The following is a 21142-nucleotide window of genomic DNA, read 5'->3' on the forward strand; positions in this document are numbered from 1 at the left end:
TTTATTCATAGTTATTGGATGGTGGGTGATAGATGAAACGGTATGAATTATTTCATATCATTTGTTACTTCCTTGAGCCGGGTTGTAACATATGAGGGGAGTCTAAAAAACTAAACTTGTACCACTATTCCTTCAGAAGTTGTAGTTGTCATAGACTGTGTTGCATAGCTGATTGCTCTATTGCTGACAAAAATGTGTTATTGTAAGTCGCATTGGATAAAAGCATCTGCCAAATGACGTAATGTAATGTAATGTAATGAGTCATAACACCAAAGTAAAAGTTAAAAGACAAATTTATTCACAAAAACTAAGGGAAAATATTAAACTATAGACAAAACAAACTACATTAAAAACATGAACTGAACAAAATGTGCATCCATGAGGAGGGAGAGGGACTGAATAGACTGAAGGTCTTCTTAAGCCCAGTGAATGTACTGGGCCCAGGTGCACCCATCAGCCTAAAGACACCAACACCGGGCTCCTGCAAGACAGGGCCAGGAGAGTGGGAGGGTTGTCACATTTTTAGATGTTTTAATAGAGAAAGTGTATGAAACCCATGAACAAAATAGTCACACGTTCTGTCATTGTGTTACTTATGGTTGGAATTCTGGGGGTACCTCCTGGAAGCGCCTCAAGAAACCCCTGGTGATCCCCGGACCCCACTTTGAGAAGCGCTGCTCTAAACCACACAGACACCCATGGACACATGAATGTTCGGTCGATCTAGCTGCATAGCAAAAACTAACTCATTACACAAACGTTTTCAAAGACTTGCTTTTGAAGATATATGGGTCAGATTGGATTCTGTATGCTTTGACTCACTGGTGAACTGCAACCAGCTCTGATGTGGTGTTTGATCGTCACTATTAGCATCATTATCTCCCTCTCTCTCTCACCTTGGTTGGTTTTGAGGCTTCTTCATATCCCCGATGTTTGATCTCCCTGGGAGGGCTTTGGGGATTAGCTAACGGACTCCACAGTTAGCTTTTAAATCACACGCTTAAATCACACGCTTCCTAAAATAGTGTCCTCTCGGCTAATGCCAAATCATTTTGCTTGAGCGGTGATGGCTTAGCTCAGACTGCAAGACAGAAGTCTGCTTTGGCACTATAGTGACCCATTTGTGAAAGTTAGTTGCCACCATTATGGCGTCTGTGGATATTATTATAAAAATGACTGGAATGTGAGAGTTCTTATAATCCTATCACCATCACATTGTTGTAGAGCCATCATTCTGACTCTCTTCCTTTACCGGATGATCTTCTCATGAATATTGGAAATAATTCTGCACAAGCCATTTAAATTGTTGCTTTGAAATCTCACACATCTCAGTAGAAAACCACTCTCATTCTAGCTCTGGATTCTAATCTTAGAGGGAGTGTAATAGAGGTTTTGTATAGAAGGCCAATACGAGGGGTGAGAACCAGAGGTGTGTGACATTTGTGACAACTTTACAGGAGAGCAAAACAAAAACAAACAAAAAAACATTCTTTGTCCAGACTTTGTTAAATCTTTAATATGAAAACTTTTTAAACATGTGGATGACAATACACTCAATGAACAATATTTTGACATTAATTGAAAAAAATATTTTCTATCTTTTTTATTTGGAAGTCATCAGGGCCAAAAGTGCGTAAGTGCACTTACACCGTTTTCACCCCAAATAGCTCAGTATGCTCTCAGTGTTAGGTCTTTCTGTTTTTGATTAAGAACTCTGGATTAGTTTAGAATTCACATGCCCTTACGCCTTAAGGACAATGCTGTAGAAAGAGCTCAATAGCTTGAATATATAAAACTCATTTTGGCCCAAAATGTCACTTACCCCCATCCGGTTCTCACCCCTCCAATGTGTCTTTCCGAAGGAAGATCCATGTTAACCATCTTACATTGGTGGGATTTCCCCCAATTGTCTGCTTTACTACAATAAAGCAGATATCAATTTGACGCTCATCACATGCAATTATTACTTGTGTCCACTAGAGGGACCCATGCATTATTGAACACTAAAATAATACTTTTCTTGTAGACAAATCTGTCAGATCCCAATTGGATCAAAGCATGTTCTTAGTTACTCTCAAATTAGCATGAACCTTTTCAGTGCAAGTAAATTTGAATGACATCAAGGCTTGAGAGGAACTAATATGGATACCATCAAAGAAGAAGGGCCTACAATTTGTACAAGAGAATAATGAGCAAAGGTCTAATTATCTTTCTGGTTACTTTCTATTCAGTGTATTATAAAGCAGAGGCTCACCTCCCTTTTCAAACACTGGGGGGCAGGGAGAAAGGAAAGAAAGAAAGGTGTTTGTTGCAAAGGATGCCATGGTTTCACCATAACAAACTCTTTTATTAGCAAAATTATGGAAATTAGTCCACTAATGTCCCCATCCAATGGAAACAGAAGTGTGGGGTCTTAGGGGGGATATGTAACCTGAAACCATTACAGATCATAATTAATAACAGTGTGCTTGTACTTAGCCACTTCTGACAATCTATGCACTGAAAATAGATGTACTGTATGGTCCTGTTGTCTGCCACAAGGCCATCATTGGCATCCTCTTTTCAAAGTGTCTCTTGGTTCATTATTTGGAGCAGGAATGTTTCCATCGGTAGCGGCACACCAAAAATGTGCGCACATTAAATTTGAGAGAATAGGGTTTTTTTTTCACTTAAAAAAAATAAAACTTTCAAAGAGGATGACAATTTTAGGAAGAAAAAAAGGTCCCTTTGATTTATATCACACACACACACACACGCACGCGCCAAATCATTCATACACAGGCTTTCTGTCCCATTCAAAACATAGCTCATACACAGCAGCCACACATCTGGAAAGGCTTCCACATAGCTCTCACAGTATGTCAGAGTCAGAGTGAGTTGGTCTATAGAGAGTGACTTGGTCTTGCTTGGTTTGTCCACAGAGGCAAAAAATGATGTGATATTGACGTCATCATGGAAAGACATGGGCTGGGGGGTTGAGGAGCGAGTTCAGAGTTCAATGATAACATCTACATAGATCTAACATCTAAGTCAATAAAAACAAAACACTGCAACTAAGGCATGCAAGACAAAAAGCTGTTCATTTCTTTCAAAGAAGACAAAAAATAAATGCAAAGGCCCCCTTTTCATATAAAAATTAAAAATAAAAATGATAGGTAAAACAAGCACATTTTAAAAACAGTGAAAAATCCCCCGCCATAGTGAGTTTTACAAATATTTTACACATGTTTTTTTTTCTACACGCCGCCTTGAAAGGACAATGTTGTTTTTTTACAATCTGGACCTTATTTCCAGCTTTAATTATGATTTTTAACTCACCCTGATAAGTTATGTTTGATATCCATGCACTAAAACGTTAATATGCTTTGAGCTGCGACCTGGAAACGAGGAATACGGGGCATGTCTAATGCGTGTATTTACATCCTGTAAATAGCTTATTTTTTTACACGCAGCGGCTCATATCCTTATTATATCATAGAGATGAGAAAATTAACAATGTATTTACTAGGCATGGGTGGGTGTATTTTTTTTTTAACCGGTTCGATATTATACATTAAACCAAACCGGTATACTGAATTGTACCACTAGGTGTCGCACTTTGAGCAGCGGGTCCTAGTGGAGACCATAAATGACTGTAGTGTGACTCCAGTCCACTTGGTGGCGATAATGCACCTCTAAGATGGTTTGTCAACCACCAATAACACTATACTTGACCCCATGTCCATCCAAAGTTATAGCCCTCTGAGATCAAAACTTGAACTGATACCAATGAGACAGACAGGAAATAGAGCAGGCTGAACATGCTGCACCAATCGTTTTCTCATTGTCTTTATGATATAATAAGGATTTGAGCCGCTGCATGTCAGAAAATAAGCTATTTACAGGACGTAAATACATGCATTACACATGCCCCGTATTCCTCATTTCCAGGTTGCAGTTTAAAGCATATTAACATTTTAGTGCATGGATATCAAATAGAACTTATCAGGGTGAGTTAAAAATCATAATTAAAGCTGGAAATAAGTTCCAGGTTGTAAAAAAACAAAACAGAATTCTCCTTCAACAACCTTTAGAGATCAACATAAGTTAAGAGGTTAAAAGTGACATTCTCAACAGTGTCCATGCAGAGTTCCCTCCAGTCACAGACTCCCCGCCAATAAAGTCACTTGCAAGCTGGCCGCCGCGCTGCCTGAGCAGAAAGAGGAAAAACATCAGAGAGCAGTATGATGAGAGGAGATCAAAACAAGTGATTGGCCACAGTTCACAGTTTGTTTCTGCTGATAGAAGATACAAACAGACATAGAGCAGACATTACCTTAGAAGAGGCCACAGTCCTTCAGGTTGTTCTTTATGATGACGTCGGTGACGGCATCAAACACAAACTGCACGTTCTTGGTGTCGGTGGCACAGGTGAAGTGGGTGTAGATCTCCTTGGTGTCCTTTCTTTTGTTCAGGTCTTCAAACTGACACTGAATGTAAGCCGCTGCTTCCTCATATGTGTTAGAGCCTTAAGGAACGTGAAAGAAAAGACGAGAGGGGAGGGAAGACAAGTGGACAATTTGGGAAAAGTATGTGAATGAGATGCTATGGCTCCGAGCTGTCGCTTAATAGCAGCTCAAAAGTAAACCTAGCTGGGTTTCACGGACTACCTGCAACATCAACATATATTTGCATGCCACATTGAACACCTGTAACTCTGCATACGAGCGCACTGATCTGCGTCCCCTTCTCACCTGCATATTCTGGGTAGCAGATGGTGAGAGGGCTCTTCTTGATCTTCTCCTCAAACAGGTCCTTCTTGTTAAGGAAGAGGATGATGGAGGTGTCCGTGAACCATTTGTTGTTGCAGATTGAGTCGAACAGCTTCATGCTCTCGTGCATTCGGTTCTGACGGGAGAGGAGATGCGTAACAGGAAGTGAACCAGGGAAGTCGTTAAAAAGAAAAGGATAAAAAGGGGGTGTGTAGGACTGGGATATGGTATGAAATCAGTATCACGATTCTCACAAATCAATAGAATGTTTTTTGATATGAATACACATCACAATATGGCTCAAGTATTCCAAATCACATGTTGGTAATGGTAATGTTCGGTGTGATGTCTAGCAAAAGTGAAATTTCCAAATATATTGCTTAAAATGTTTTATAGTGTACCTACTTTTATCAGGTTTTAAATAAAATAGATCAAAAGTCACTCCTTTTACTTTTTTCTCTTAATCTATCTTTTTTGATTTTCAGGGTTCATCCACAAAAAAACAAAATTTAGTTTTTGTTCTTATATTTTCTTGATACCATTTCATATCCCAAGATGTAACCGTACATTGTTATATTTTTATTTTATATATTATTATACTTTTTCTGAATATATGTAAATATATTGTACTCTTCATATAAATGAAATTGAGCATTGATATGTACTACATTATATGTATGAGACTCTGGCTCAATAAAAAACATATGAAACGATTAAATAAAATAACAACAGAATTGTGTGTCACAATATTCCAAAAATCACCATATTATCACAATATGATTCCACTGAAAGACGATAAATGATAATATTGAGTTATCGCTCAGGCCTAGTGAAGGAGGGAGGGGCCTCACCATCTCCTCGTCCTCAGCCAGCACCAGGTCGTAGTCACTCAGAGCCACACAGAAGATAATGGCGGTGACGCCCTCAAAACAGTGAATCCACTTCTTTCTCTCTGATCTCTGTCCGCCTACATCAAACATTCTGCAGAGGGAGTAGTTGAGAGTTAGAGGGGGCGTTATCACAGGGAAATACACCACACACACCAAATTGTCTGCATTCCTGTCGGCCTTTGATTCAATGTCCGCTGTACTGAAGTGTACTTTTAGGAGGATCCTTGGAAACACTGATTCAGACTTCAGACTGATTCATTTGACCATTTACCATCATACTCTTACCATTGCTACTGACACTTTGCTGAAGTGTGGGTCGATTTTCATTACTTTCATTTGAGTGGCGACATTTTCAATCAAATGAACCTCTCTTCCACAGTGCTGAAAAAGTAATTATTGCTTTGGTAATGTGAATAACTGCAAGGGAAACCAATCCGGAGTGTTCAACGATCTCATTTTCTTTGCATGAAATGGATAAAGTGATTGAACAAAACACGGTGCCACTACTCACTTGAAGTGCAGTTCCTTGAAGGTGAAGTGTGTTTCCACGATGCCCGTCGTCTTCACTCTGGTCCTCAGCACGTCCTGCTGGGTGGGCACATAGGCACCTTGGGCTATCCTGTCCAAGTCATTCAGATAGCTTTGGGAAGAGAGATGGAAAAAGGAGAGGTATGACAGTCAGTAAAGGGACAATTAAAAAAGACAGAATGTGGTAGATCAGGGGTGCCCAACGTTTTTAGACTTGAGATCTACTTTTACATTTTTAAACAGCACAACATATACCTGTCCACCTCCCACCCCCGCTGTAACAGTAAACCTGATAATTAAGACTTTGTACACACACCAAAACATAATTGCTAAAGAAAATAAACTCATGTCATATTCCATACTTAGGTGTGGGTAGACATGACCATAAATGAAATGCTGTTTATAATTTCAATGATAAGCAATAATCAATGAGAAATAAACAGTATTTGTTCATGTATATTTAAATTGTCAGTTTGCAATAAACATGCACGGACTGACTGGTTGAATCCAAGACACTGATACTACAAAGTTACACAGATTATCCAAAAATGATTTTGGGATCTACCGGTAAGCACCCTGAGATCTACTGGTTGGTGACCACTGTGGTAGATGGACAGATAATAATAGTGGCTGGTTATTCCTCCAGCCAGTTCCTGTGTATCTGGTATACATATGAGTTTGTCCAGCTCACTATGCGGCAGAGTGAGTACAGTTCCTGTGTATGTGGTATACATGCGAGTTTGTCACACTCACTATGCGGCAGAGTCGTTGAGCTGGTACTCCCGGGAGCGGCTGAAGCAGGCCTGCACCCCTCCGTCTTTCCACAGGCGCTGGATGACCCCGGCCAGCTCACCCGTCATGAAGCCCTCTTCTGCCGAGCCCGCCAGAACAAACAGCTGCCGAGCATCGTCCTGACGAGACAAGACCCAAACCGCTACAGTCAGAATCAGCAACAAATTCCCTCAAGGCCTTTCTGAGATATAGCATTAACAATGGGAATGGACGGACGGACGGAACGCAAAAACATAATGCCTCCGGCCACGGCTGTCGCTGGCAGAGGCATACAAATGTATTCAATCGAGTGCAAAATGCATGGTGCGGCAGTTTTGAGGGGCGGATGCACCAAGATGCTTTACAATAAAATGAGAAGAAGATTTTTACATAAAAACAGTAAATAATGAGCGCTCATCAACAAAGGTGTGTTTTTGTAAGACAACAGTAATCTTGCAGCTTACACAGTACTCAGAGTACCAATTCTTCAAAATACCCTGATCAAATCACAGCAGAGTGGCATAGTAAGAATAATCTGTCAACTGGCGGGATCAGGTACAATCCCCCAACAGCTGTCCTTATATAACCACTAGTACTAGTACACATACTTGCATACACAAAAATAGGGCTGTACCCCACTCAGAATTCTGTCAGTCGAATCGGATTTGGCTGTTCAAAACGAATATTCAACTAATCTATTTTTTATTTTATTTTTAATAAGACTATCTAGCAATCAGAAAATCCATTTGCATGAGCTTGTTTGATTCGTTTGTTTAATTGGGACTTGGTTTTACGTATTGATAGGCGACTACTTACATCAAAATAGTCATATATCACAAGCAATTCTATGTAAAATCTGACATTCAGCACGCCCATATAGCCAGAATGGAATAATCCTTGTTTCATAACCACATTTTGCGACTATTCAGGCTTCTTGAAACGATTCGTTGACTGTTTGGGATCACCCCTAAAAATAACCTGGAAGGAGATGGACACACAACATATATCCCAAAACAGAGTAAATGCCAACAGTCTCGTCCTTCACTCACCGCCCTGGCTGGATCAGCAAAGTCGATCTTGAGGCGGCCCATAGCTCTGATGATGGCAATAATGGACTGGATGGTGTTGCTGTAGACCACGGCCTTATACTGCTTACACTCCTCCTCTGAGTAGCCTGCCTCGTGGATGATCCTGATAGACAAAGGACACAAAGAGAGGACATTAGCAGCTGACTCCAACAGCTTCATTATATCAATAGGGACTATTAATTTAGAGAATTCCCATTATTTCTGTGCACCAGGACGCATGTATACTTTTCCCAACCTGGTTTAGATTAAACCACCACACCCCCAACTAATTTGACTCATCGCCGCAACGGCTTCTTCCCGGCATGCCAAGCAAGCAACTCCTCCGAACTCATCCGCCGAAGCGAAGCGCACACACACACACACACACACACACACACACGTACGTCAGTGTCCTCCGCCACCACCGACAACAAACTACCGTAAACAGCAGCAGAGGCGACTCCGCTGCACCTCGAATGCCTTTCTTTACAGCCAGACAGGCACCGGTCAAAGAGAAGTCTTTCCTCAAAGTCGAGTGTGTTTTCCCCGTTTCTTCTTCTCCTGGAGATGTGTGGCTCGGAGAACTAGGAGCGTGGGCAGCGCATTCCGGCTTCGTTATCTCCAGGGGAAGGAGAAACGAGGGGAAACGGGGGAAAACACACTCTACTTCAGGGAAAGAGTTTCTCTTTGAGGCCATTTACACCTGGCATTAACATGCGTTTTCTGTCATCAGATTGCAATCAGATTGTGATGGACCACTTAAAAGTACAGGTGTAAACGCCCCCAAGACACAATGAAGACGGATTGCAATCTGATCGGCCAAACCACCTCAGGGAGGTGGTCAGGGACGCATTGTGTACACATTCGAACACAAGTGTAAATGCAATGTGTCCTCTCAATCTGGATACAGCAACTGTATGCGGATTGAGAGGACACCCATTTTGGGTGATCAGATTGCAATCTGATCACCCAAAACGCATGTTAACGCCAGGTCTAAATGAAATCATGCTAATGTAGTCAAGCACTATCTGATTGCAATCTGATGACAGAAAACACATGTCAATGCCAGGTGTAAATGGCCTCTTTGACCGGTGCCTGCCTGCCTGGCTCTAAAGAGAGGCGTTCGGGGTGAATGGAGTCGCCTCTGCTGTTTACGGTAGTTTGTTGTCAGGCGTGGCAGAGGACAGCGCAGCGTCTGAGGGTGCAACCACTCAAATGAGTTTGGGGCGTAGTTTCATCTAAACTCTAAACTCTTGCTGTTAAGTTAATTCAATTACTACTGAATTATTAGTTCAATTGTGCATGTTAATAAGCACATGCACAATTGGAATTGCAGCCGTGTCACCTCAGTTTAGTAGTTTACAGTGATAAATCGGACCAACGCACTTTGATGTCAAAATACGTGCCTGCTGCGCAAAATGCATCGAGGTTGGCAGGTCTGCTTAAGCTCGAAATCAAGGAGACAACCCTTTTAATTTGTCAAGTCACTGGGAAGTCAAATCAGAGGCTGCTTCATAGACAATGGATGGGGTGCAGACTTTATGGAGCCATAAGATGCTAAGTGCAGCTGTCACTCCAAAATACAGTTTATATTCATGGCTAACAGTTATGAACCTCAATTTGAACCTCATTTGCTTGCAACAACTCACAAAAAATGTATGGGTCAAAAAAGACAGTGCGCCATTCATTGTCTATGGAGCAGTGTCAGATTTTACATCCCACTGAAATCACAAATCACAATTTCAAAGGTTTCCAGTTATCTGTGTTTTAAGAAAGAGTGGTGCATATTCAGTATTGACTCAACTGAATAACATGCAAATTCTTAAAATGTTTTTTTTAATAAGCCATCTATATTTTTTATAATCTATAAGAAACAATACTACACTTACTTCATCTGTTTAACAATGGTACTCTTCCCAGACTCTCCAGCACCTGAAACACAAGGACAGGAGACAGAAATGAGAGACCGCTACATCATGTTCACTCATACATGCTAATTACATTGCTTTTTACATTTTCTGCTTATGGAATGAAATGTTTTGTCACATGCAACTTGATTTGTATGCCAGGGATTCTACCAGAATATTTAGACTAAATTGATAATACTCGGAGGAGCAGAGGTGTGGGTGTTGGTGTTGTTTTGTTGTTGGTGCTGTTTTGTCTATGTATTGTAAAGATAACAAACTGTAAATAAAAACATTTTGAAAAAAAAAAAAATGATAATACTCTTTTTGTGTGTGGCTGAATGATCATGCCGTTAGGCATGGGCGGGAGTACTCGGGTACTCGTTCATAACGTCAGTACTCGAGTAACGTTTCCGCTGTTTGGGTACTCGCCCCACCCCCCACCCATTTAAAAATGGTAGATCTATGGACGCCTCGTCACGTGAATCAGGCAGCATGGCTGTGTTTCAGACAGATGCATAACTGCACAGGTGGATAAAAAAAAATTGCCGTCAACCTCCCACTATCCAATCAGAGTAATGTTGATATTTTCTGGGAAAGGGAAGGTCAGATCGCGATGCTTAAAGGACTAGATATATTTTTTCCAAAACCGCCATCCGTGAGTCTCTAGGAGTTACGGTTGCGGAGATACGTCCACCCTGCTTGCAGGACTACAGGAGAGAGATTAGAGGGCAGGGGGAGGTTTGGGGGTTCCAAGTTACTGACCAAACACTCTATTTCAGTGATTGCTGTCAGAATATAGAGCCATTTAACACTTATTTTAACACAAAGACATCGCTGAATGCAGCTTTAAGTTTTGTACATTATGAAAAATAATTTCCACAGACTTGGAAATTGCCTAAGCGAGATAATCCAGCATCGCAAACATGAAGTCTTGATTTGGTTAAGTTCCCGTTTTATCATTGGACTGCATGTATACTTGTTATTATTATACTTGTTACTTCATTGCATCAAGAGTTGAATGTTTTCATCAGTGCATGCATTATGATGTTGCACTCTGCTTACTGACATCACCTGAGACCCACATGAAGTCTCTGGCAGGAAATAATCTGTCGAATCACATCGCCCGTTCACACAGGACACCGAAGCAACGCTTAACCTAAGCTCTACCTACGCTGAACCCACAAGTTTCATTTAGGCGTCCTTGTTAACAGGCGAGGCCGTTCACACCACCCACGCGCGTGTCACGCTGAAGCCTCGCCGAAGCCACGCGCACGCCTTGCTCAAGCAATCGTTCAGGATTCACGCCTATTTTCCAAGTGTGACGCGTGAAGCCAGGCATGAAGTCAATGGGAGTTGTGGGTGGGTTCATGGTGCGAGAGTAGGCGCTGAGAGGAAAAGAGAAGGCATCTTGTGTGAACGGTTAGGCGTACGTTCAGCTTGTGCCTACTTCAAGCTTCAGTTCTACTCGGCGTCCTGTGTGAACAAGGGCTTACAAACTTTGTCACATCCATGTTTTTTATTTTATTTTCCGCCAATTGTACTTGGCCAATTCCCCCTGCTGTCCCGGTCGTTGCCCCACCCCCTAAGCGTGTGCTTTTACCTCTACAATACCGATGCCCCACATACATGTATTTTTTATTCAGGACAGCAATTCATTCCATGCTAGCTTTGACACTGTAAATTAGTATCTTAAAAAGGAAAGAGAGAAAAGGAGAGAGAGTGAGAGTTTCTACATAGGCCTCATGCATTGCAAAAGAGCAGAAATGGGCTATAACTCTAAATGACACCAGTATTTTCCTAAACAACTGCAGCAGAAATTACAGTAATCGCTATTTGGATTCAAAGTGCAACCCTACAATCAAGCGCCCTTACATAAAGTAATGGTACTGCAGCAACTGCTCGGTTAATGAGACTGGTCGGCAAACTAAACTCCTATGCAAAAGAAATGACGATGTCAAGATCACTATCAAAAAGAATGCAGAAATAGATGATGACTTTAATTTTAAGGGAAGGTTGTTAAATCACAGCCACATCACAGGCTAGACTGTCTCAGAATGCAGTTAAGTGTCTAACTCTAAGGGAAGGGTTAGCCAGGTCTTAATGCAATTGGATTAATCAACGGGATCCTCTCGTCAATGAGATTATACACGGCTTTAAACATGCCCAGGTTAGAGACTCATGCTAGGATCAGACAGGCTGGCAACGTTGAGAGCTGTGAGCTGCATCTCATGACAACCTGATGTCTGTGACACCCCATTTACACCTGACCCGTAACTGCATACGTTATCTGGATAATGGTGGCATTTAAAAACCAGGTGTAAATGGGGTGTCAGACCAACATACAATGTTCATGTTGGATGAGGCTCTAAAGTCATCATGGCCATAAATCTAAAGAGTTATCAAAATATGAGCCAACACACAATGGCATACTGTATGTATGTAATGTACAGGTCATCTAGTCAGGTATATCGGTATTTGAACTATCCAAAACAGATTGCTCGGTAGTCGGTACACAGTTTCTCATTCCCTGCTCCAGCTCCCTCTGAGAGGCAGGCATGTTTTTCACCTGAGCACACAGCATTTTAATTACCTTACCTCTGCTGGGACTTAGGGCTCCCCAGTGAGGAGAACTGTTGGCCAATTCACTGTCCCATATGACAAACAGCCAAGCACCACAGACACAGAGCTAATATTAATGCAAACATCATAATTGGACTGAAATTTAATTTACAAACCCACGCTCAGCTCACACCTCAGTGAGCCACTGAAATTGAAGGGCCTAATGGGGGGCAATTATGGGACAAGCAAAGAGAGAGAGGGGGGGGGGGGTTAGATAGTTCAAGTTTATCAGTGTGATGATAGTGAGTGAGATGGGCTCTGTTGGCTGGTTGGCTGGCCCTGGGAACACACATTACCCTCAGGTCATCTGGGACACAACAATGAACACTGCGCCTGCATCTTTGGACTGCTTCTCCTGCTTCTGTACTACACTAATGGCTCTACACTGAAACACAACTATCTTTATAATGTGTGTGTGTATGTGTGTTCAGTGTAGCGTAGTACACAAACAGTCTTTAGCTGTGACAATCCTCCCACTCAAAACACTCGTCTGAATGTCATTTGCGGATTACTGCATTAACGCAAGCACCCTCAGCAGCAGCATCCCTGGCAGAGCGGCAAATTGCAACAAGCATATAAAGGTAAAGATACATTATCTCTCTTCCTCTCTCTCTCTCTCACACACACACACACACACACACACACACACAGCAGAAGAGTAACATTTCACAATAAGAGGGAGAAATACAATACACCCCCCCACCTCCCCCAGCTATGGATACTGGGCAAACTACATGCTGCCAGCCAGCTCATCCCACACATCTCGCGCAGGTGCTTGTGGGGATTATGAGGAAAAACAAACAACCATGAAAATTCAAATTAGGTCCATCTCGAATGACGCATCCAACAACTGAGTGCTGTGGCTGAGCAGTGCCGTGTCTGTCAGTGTGGTCAGTGAGGTCACATGTCCATGTCACAGAGTGACTGGTGCCACAGAGACACACAAATCAGTGCTTGAGCAGAGGTAAACTTATGCAAGTGATGCAGACTGCTCCTGCAACGGCTCTTGAATGGTAGTACACCTTTAGACTTCATGGCTAGAGCAGATTAACTAGTTAGTCGGTTCACACAGTGAGCACTAGCTGTGTTTTTGCTTACTAGTATGCTTATTACAGTATGTTGTCAACAACCAGCCTGTAACGTTACAGGTTGCCATGCAACCTCTTGTGGTTCCTTCCCGACTGAGGACCAAACTAGTCTTCAATTTGACTTCCAGGAAAAAGAAACTGGTGTGTCAACTGTGGCAAGTTTAACAGTGATTTGATGCTTGAAATGATCGAATATTGTTCAGATACCTGGCCAGTCTTGGCTTATGGATATGTTCAGACTAGCCTTGTGATGTTGCCTATAAACACAACAACAGTTACTGGACATTAACTTTTACACTATAAGGACATCACTCATTACTCAAAATGTATTAAAGCTAAAATACAGCAGTGACTTAATATTTAACGTTAAGCCACACAAAAGCCACTTACTAGAGTTCGGCTTTCACCAGCCGGCGGCCTAAAGTAAACTCAGTGTTTGTCAAAGAGGAGGAACTGATTGAGATACAACATTGATTTAGCAAATCCTAAAACAATATTAAGACATGATGACACACTGACGTTTATTATTACACTGATGTTTATTAATGTTGAAAATGACAGACAAGTGGACTTGTTCAGAACTATCACTGAGCTACCGAGATCGAGAACTCTGCATGCTAGCTAACGTTACCTAATTGTGCTAGCTTTAGCTGCGGCTAATTGCTGAGCTCAATTGGCAACGTTACAAGCTTATGTTGGCTCGATAATTTGGGGTAAAACTGTTGCTACAATGGCAAACTCCGTGCTAACTGGCTAATTTATTAACTAACGTCATTGCTGAGCAGAGAAAGACTGGGACTCCAGCATCAACTTTTCATTCAACCGCACCACCACCCATTAGCTAATCCCCGAAAATCATGTTCCAAGTTTCAAACTAGGTTAACTACATGATCCTGATCAAAGTTTACACATATTATCAACCTTATGTAGCACATATGGCCAAGACCTAAACAGATACAAGCCATTTAACTAGTCAGCTAGCCAATTAAACTGGCTAACGTTAGTTTGCTACAGTTGGTGGGAAGGTCCAACTCCAGCAAATAGACAGAGACCCCGGGCGTCTTTCTCTCACCGAGCAGCAGCAGCTTGACCTCCCGTGCGGCTTTTTCTCCGTCGTCCCGTAAATTCCTGTCGATCATCTTGCTCCGCTCCTGGGCCGCTTTGTCGTCCGTGCTCAGAGTACACCCCATCTTGTAGCTGAACTCCGAAATAACAACAATACAACCCAAACACAACTTAACTACGAGTCAGTGCAACAGCATGCAAGGGCTACCGAGCTAGCATCAAGTGAGGAGGAGGCAGTTCAGTCTCCCGAAGACTTGAGAATCAAACACGCCCTTGCCTCGCGCTCGACAGCTCGCTATTTTCACGGCAGGACTTCTTTTTCTAAAGCAGAAAGGCAATGCGCTCACGCTAGCTGGCTTTTCCCAGTTGTGTTTATATCGCCTCGGAGAGTCGGTATCATTCAGAGATTCAAAAAATTAAATTGAGTAACGGACTGCATCTCCGACTGTGAGGAAGGGTTTGGTTTGGTCGCTTGCTTCCTGTTCCTCGCACATACCTGTGATCTGCGCATGCGCGACAGAGCAACAGGCTTTCATTTCATGATCTGTCTCGTCGTAGGCTTGAGAAAATAAACAACATTCAAAACATCAGGCTGAGTTGTCTTTAATCCTCTCATAGGTGTACACTACAGCTACGGCTATCTATTCACAATACAAACCACTGCCACTCATTTGTTGTAGGCCGACATTTTGGGAAAATTGTGTAATAATAATTTGTATAGGAATACACTTCCCCCCTCTAACCAATATTCTGCCTCAATGTAATGTATTTGATTTTCACCCTATCACAATTTGAAAACATCTCTAAAAATGTTACACTTGGTTCAAGGTTATCAATGCGATGTATTTTCAAAAACTATTTATAGTCTACATAGTTTGCAGTGATCACAGTGAAATCACCAACCTTTATGTACAAAACCTCTAAAACACATACTAAATAAAAGGATTGGATTTTGAGAAATAATAGGCTAAGCTAATTCATAACCTTATTTAAACGGCATTTTCAAAAGTCAAAGTTTACAAAGTGCTTCACATTGAAGACATAAAAACATATAAAAACAAAACTGTACAGAACAAGAAGAGGAATGTGGTCAATAGTGGAAAGGAAACATCTTTAAAGCATATCTGTGGAAATATGTCACTGAGTCCAGAGACTATAGGTGCTCTGATGGCAAAGGCTTGGACTCCTTTAGGGTCGATTCAGGAAGCCGCATAATGCACTCGGGCTCAAAATGTCAGATATACAGTAACTGGGAGCCAACCTATATCTGTGCTTTAAAAGTGATCAGAAAAATCTTTAAACACTCCCCTTTTATAGCAAGTAAGGGTTCAAACCTGTGGTCATGCTTTCCCTCTGACCACATCCAGGAATTCAAATGACTGGTGCCTGATCATTGTCTGATTCAGCCATTGGCTGTATACACACCTGAAAACTGATTGAACAGAACATGCATTATGTAATTTCCAAACAATGCAATTTGAGGTGACATGTCAACTTCACATGAATATGCTAAGAGTGATGCGTCACATAATTTGCATTGCCCATGATTGATGTTTACACATCGATAAAGATAAATTAGCATACACATGGAGATAAATTCCATTTATCCATATTTCCACCTATATTTACATGTTCTAATTTATATTGATTTTACAGCTTATCAGTTTGACCTTACGTGAACCAGTCATATTCTCAGTGGTTATGCATAAATGGGATGGGGAAGGGGCGGAGATGTGGTGATAATTCACCTCCTCACTTTACATGGTATTTCCATTGCAGATGGTCCCTGCATCATGCAAACCAGGGCCATCATTTTTCCAATCCATTCTAAGCGCACATGGGGAGATTTTCCTATGCATGTACAACAAGTGAGGGTGAGCAGGAAAGGGCATTGGATGATCAGAGCCGAGTCTGCTAACAAAATGTTTCTCTGACAATCACTATTTTCACAACACAGCCCTGTCAGGAGATGTTTTCAAAGCATGATGTTTTATTTCTTAGTGAGGGTCAAATGAAGGTAGAGGCGCTTGGTGTTGCCATGGCACAACTATGACATCGCACCACCAAGCAACAGCCAACAGGATGTTTTGTCTCATTCCAGTAATGTAGCCTCAGTAGACTGTAGATGAATGGAGAAATGGCAGAGCAGCTCGTTAGCAATCTGATGCTCGTTAAGTTCCACAGAGAACAGGGCCTCCAAGTGGGACTTATTAGCTTGTTAGTGAGTGAGTGAGTGAGTGAGTGAGTGAGTGAGTGAGTGAGTGAGTGAGTGAGTGAGTGAGTATGATTTACAACCCCTGTAGGGCCCAGAGAGATAGCCACTAAACAATAAACATGTAATTTTTATTAGCTTATCATGTCATCCTGTGAGCTTCGCACGTCACACCGCTACATACAAAGTCTTATTTGGTCTTTGGTTGACAAAATGATGACACTCACAGACTGGATCATCTGCATTTTAAATATAGCCTACTGAATGATCAAACTCTGGTAATATTCAAAATTGATAAATCGCGCCTTAGAATAGAAACTCTTCATCTCCTCTGTGCCACATGATAAAAGTGTCCACCAAATGGCATATGTCTGTTACATAAATCAAATTAAAACATGAAATATGCTTGCTCTCTGTGGATGCCCCATTCAATGACAAAATACCGCCGCTTATAGTGGCGGTCTCATTGGTCTCATTGGTCTCCACTTATTTCTACTAATAAAAACAATTGTATTGTCCTGTAATTGCACTCATTTATTTGATAAATGGCTTACAACAGGCTGGTGTAACACGGTGTCTGTTTTATTCAGGACATTTGGTGTCCAGAAAGGATTTAGTAGTCAATTCTTTATGCTTGGTTCCTTTAGTGATGACCATTCAGTCACATGTCGCCCTAGTCTGCCTTTTACTTTCCCTTACATGATGCTCTAAAGAACAAATGTCACTCCTTTAATATAAGCCACAAAGGACAGAATGCACTACATGGCAGCTGTGTGCAGGACTGTAGGGCAGAGTCAGACGTTGTTCCTCCAGATGGCAGTAGAGTCATGAAGCAGCCAATCATGGGGTACAGAGACTTGGCAACATGGTAACCAGTCCTGAAGAGCTGCTGGGGAGCTTGAAGCAAAGGACAGCTTTTACAGAATGACAGGATTTTTCAGATGGTTCTTACTGTCTGTGTTAATCAAATGCACAGACGCAAACTTACCCATACATGCCAAGTGAATGGGAGTCATCATCGGTCTAGTCTCGCTGGCCAGCGAGACTATCATCGGTCAAGCACGACATCTCTCCGCTTTTTGGCAAAATTATTGTTTATTACAAGAAAACAACTGTTTTAGTTGTATGGTTGTCTAACATAACATGTCCATGAACATCCAGATCATACATGTTGATTTCACCTGAGCTATACTAAATCAATAATTCCCAGTTCAGTGGGCCGCTTGGAGCCCTTAAGAGGGTCTCAGTGGATCCACTACAGAATTAAACATGTCACTATTATTTCATTCATAAAAATGCAGAATATTAACACAATTTATAAGAATGTCTATTTTGATCATCTCCATTATCTGTCCACCTAGGGCAAAGTTACAGTTTTGTGCTAAATCATATCTAACAGCAAGTATTCTCAATTAGGGAACTGTGGGTGAAAATCTTAAGAAAATGGGATCTGTGGCCTAATGTTTCCATCATGGAGTTCCTTGATATGATAACCTTTTGGAATACTTTAGCACTATTGCCACACCAAATAACAACAATATCATATTTTTTCAAGTTGCTATGTTTAGTGTTTTCTCATTTATAAATCACTGTGGAATGAAGAAATATACCAATAGAGGGGTTATAGAAAGCTGCAAATGATATACAGTATTTAGAGAAATGTCTATATGGTTAATCTACAAAGAACGATTTGTATAATTTGTATCTTAAATGTTGGGTGTTCTCTACTCATATTTACGTACATGTAATATCATCATAGTCACCATATGAGGTAGTTGAACACGGTCCAGGTCGGAGCTTACAAAATGATTGACTATTTTGAATAATTCCTCAATTGGGCTCGTAATAGGTTTGATCCCAGGTCCTGGATTAGTTAAAGTATCTCTTGGTAGACCATTAGCCTATTAGTCCATGGTGTATATTAAAGTTCTGCTCATAGGAAAATAAATCCAGAATGTGAGCAAAAGAGAACTTGCAGTGCGACAGACGTGCAGTTTCTTTCTCTCCCTCTGTCTTACACTTTCTTTACCTTCCAGTGCAGTCAATGAGTGCAGTATAGCCATTCACTTTGGCTAGCAAGTAGTTGTCTTAAATTCCACAGCTTTGATCATATACAGTACGGACGAGCCAGTTGATTGCAGAAAAGGTTATGCTGTGTCGTCAGAACTGTTACATAGACGGCTGGTGTGTGTGTGTGTGTGTGTGTGTGTGTGTGTGTGTGTGTGTGTGTGTGTGTGTGTGTGTGTGTGTGTGTGTGTGTGTGTGTGTGTGTGTGCCCCCCTTGTATTCAAACAGCTGCTCTGGCTCAATGACCTGAAGGATGACCTCATTTCCGTGCCACCTTGGGGCGTTGCTTCATATAGTGAAGAGGAGAGAGCTTCATTGTTCACCATTTTTCATTCATGCAGAGTACATTTCATTCATACAGAGTGGTGGAGGGCAACTTTCAAAAGGCTGGTGCGCTGAGGGGTTCTTCTTACCAGCACAAGGAGAAACCTATGATTTTATTTACAATTTTATTTTAATTTTTTACTTTTGGTGTGAGAATCAGAATTGTGCATTAGCAAGGAGGAGAGCAAGTAAATGAGAGATATAGAGGGGGACGTGTGTGTGAAAGGGCATTGTGTGTGTGTGTGTGTGTGTGTGTGTGTGTGTGTGTGTGTGTGTGTGTGTGTGTGTGTGTGTGTGTGTGTGTGTGTGTGTGTGTGTGTGTGTGTGTGCGTGCGTGCGTACGTGCGTGCGTGCGTGTGTGTGTGAGGGGGTTATGGCTTTTATCACCCACAGTGTTTTACCATATTATAGATCATATGCCTCCAAGCAAGCACCACATCCTTGTTTCCATGTGTCCTGCCTTCCACCTATGAAAACACATTCATTTCAGTACATGAATGTATATTATGCAGCAGTGCATGTTGGACATTTGAACGCAAGTCAAGCTGCATGTAAACCTATTGTGACTGACACTAAAAACAAAGGGCCATAACATGTTATGCTAAAACGGAAAGATTTTACAATCCCACACACATACTTCAATGTGTGTTTATGTAATGTTAGCATGCAAAGCGATTGCCAGTGGCCAACAGGACTTGGCATGATTGTAGGGAGCTTCTTACATTCATTATCCAGTTTTAGCCGTTGGGCAGAAGAAACAGCATGATAATGATTCTCTACCTTTGTTTTGAAACGCAACCTTCAATCAGAACTGTGAAATTGGCCACCAACCACAATACACAATACACAATACACATAATGCTTTTATTCTTCCACATTAATAAAATCTTGACAAGGATGAATAGAAGACAACCCATAACATACCAATCTCCTTCTGCTGTTGTGCTAGATTGGTGTATATATAAAAATGTCGAACATCTCATTTGGCTGATTAGTGGCACTAATCACTAACGCTAACGAGATTACAATGACAAAGACCCTTTCAGTAATGTGAGGTCACATTACATTTAACTTTATTTGACCAATCATCTAGTGATGTATCCTCATTAACAGAGTCTAATACAGTCTACAATCTACATCATATGATGTCTGTCTGTATGGGATACATTCACGCACAGATTGAGTAATACTGCTACAATAATATCCATTTGGTTACACATATCCAGAATCTCTGCAAAGAAGAAGCTGGAGTGCCATTAATACCAGGCACCTCAAGAGCCTGGAAAAACGAAGGGCTTGATATCAAACACACATAGTAGGTAGAGAGTGTCATAGTATTTTTATTTGTGTTTGAGACAAATGTTAAAACACTAGAGATAATTGTTGTGGCCATGGATGCACCAAATACATAAAAAATACATGCAGGTACACCAGATACTACATTATTCCTAGACATACCTGTAATCATCCCCACATCAAGTTTTCAATGTCATATTAAATCATAAACTGTACACACACAGACTACCCAATGAGCAGTGTAATGTGCAGAAGTCCTACATATGTTGACGTGAGCCATGAGACCAGATGGTTTAAGACTAGACCAAGATAAGAGCCATAAATCATCTCATATTTTCCCATATACCAAATCAAGTTTACATGCCCTGCCGGACATCTGTCTGATGGCATACTCAGATATTATTTGTAATTTTCTTGTTGAGAGGGACCATTATTCTCTGTAGTAATTCCATCAAAGTAAGGTCATCCACCAACTGGGGCAGCTGCGTCACCAGTTTGGTGAAAAGGTCAAAACAGCAGTCTTAAAGGTTAACGTCCTGCAGCATCAGAATAACAGT

General features: G+C 41.4%; 1 protein-coding gene across 1 annotated transcript; it reads right to left on the reverse strand.

Moving 5' to 3' along the window:
* Window positions 1–3169: 3169 nt before the first annotated feature.
* Window positions 3170–15161, reverse strand: LOC310792847 (guanine nucleotide-binding protein G(i) subunit alpha-1). The gene is made up of 9 exons (XM_083654609.1): window positions 14694–15161; window positions 9897–9939; window positions 7990–8131; window positions 6923–7080; window positions 6153–6281; window positions 5603–5732; window positions 4734–4887; window positions 4316–4507; window positions 3170–4189 (listed from the first exon to the last, which is right to left on the reverse strand). Exons 1-8 carry the CDS (start codon window positions 14809–14811, stop codon window positions 4317–4319), a joined length of 1065 nt encoding a protein of 354 aa, XP_083510735.1. The 5' UTR covers window positions 14812–15161; the 3' UTR covers window positions 3170–4189; window position 4316.
* Window positions 15162–21142: the final 5981 nt, after the last annotated feature.

The sequence above is a fragment of the Poromitra crassiceps genome (genome assembly GCF_964638095.1).
Source record: "Poromitra crassiceps genome assembly, chromosome: 18".
NCBI lineage: Eukaryota > Metazoa > Chordata > Actinopteri > Beryciformes > Melamphaidae > Poromitra > Poromitra crassiceps.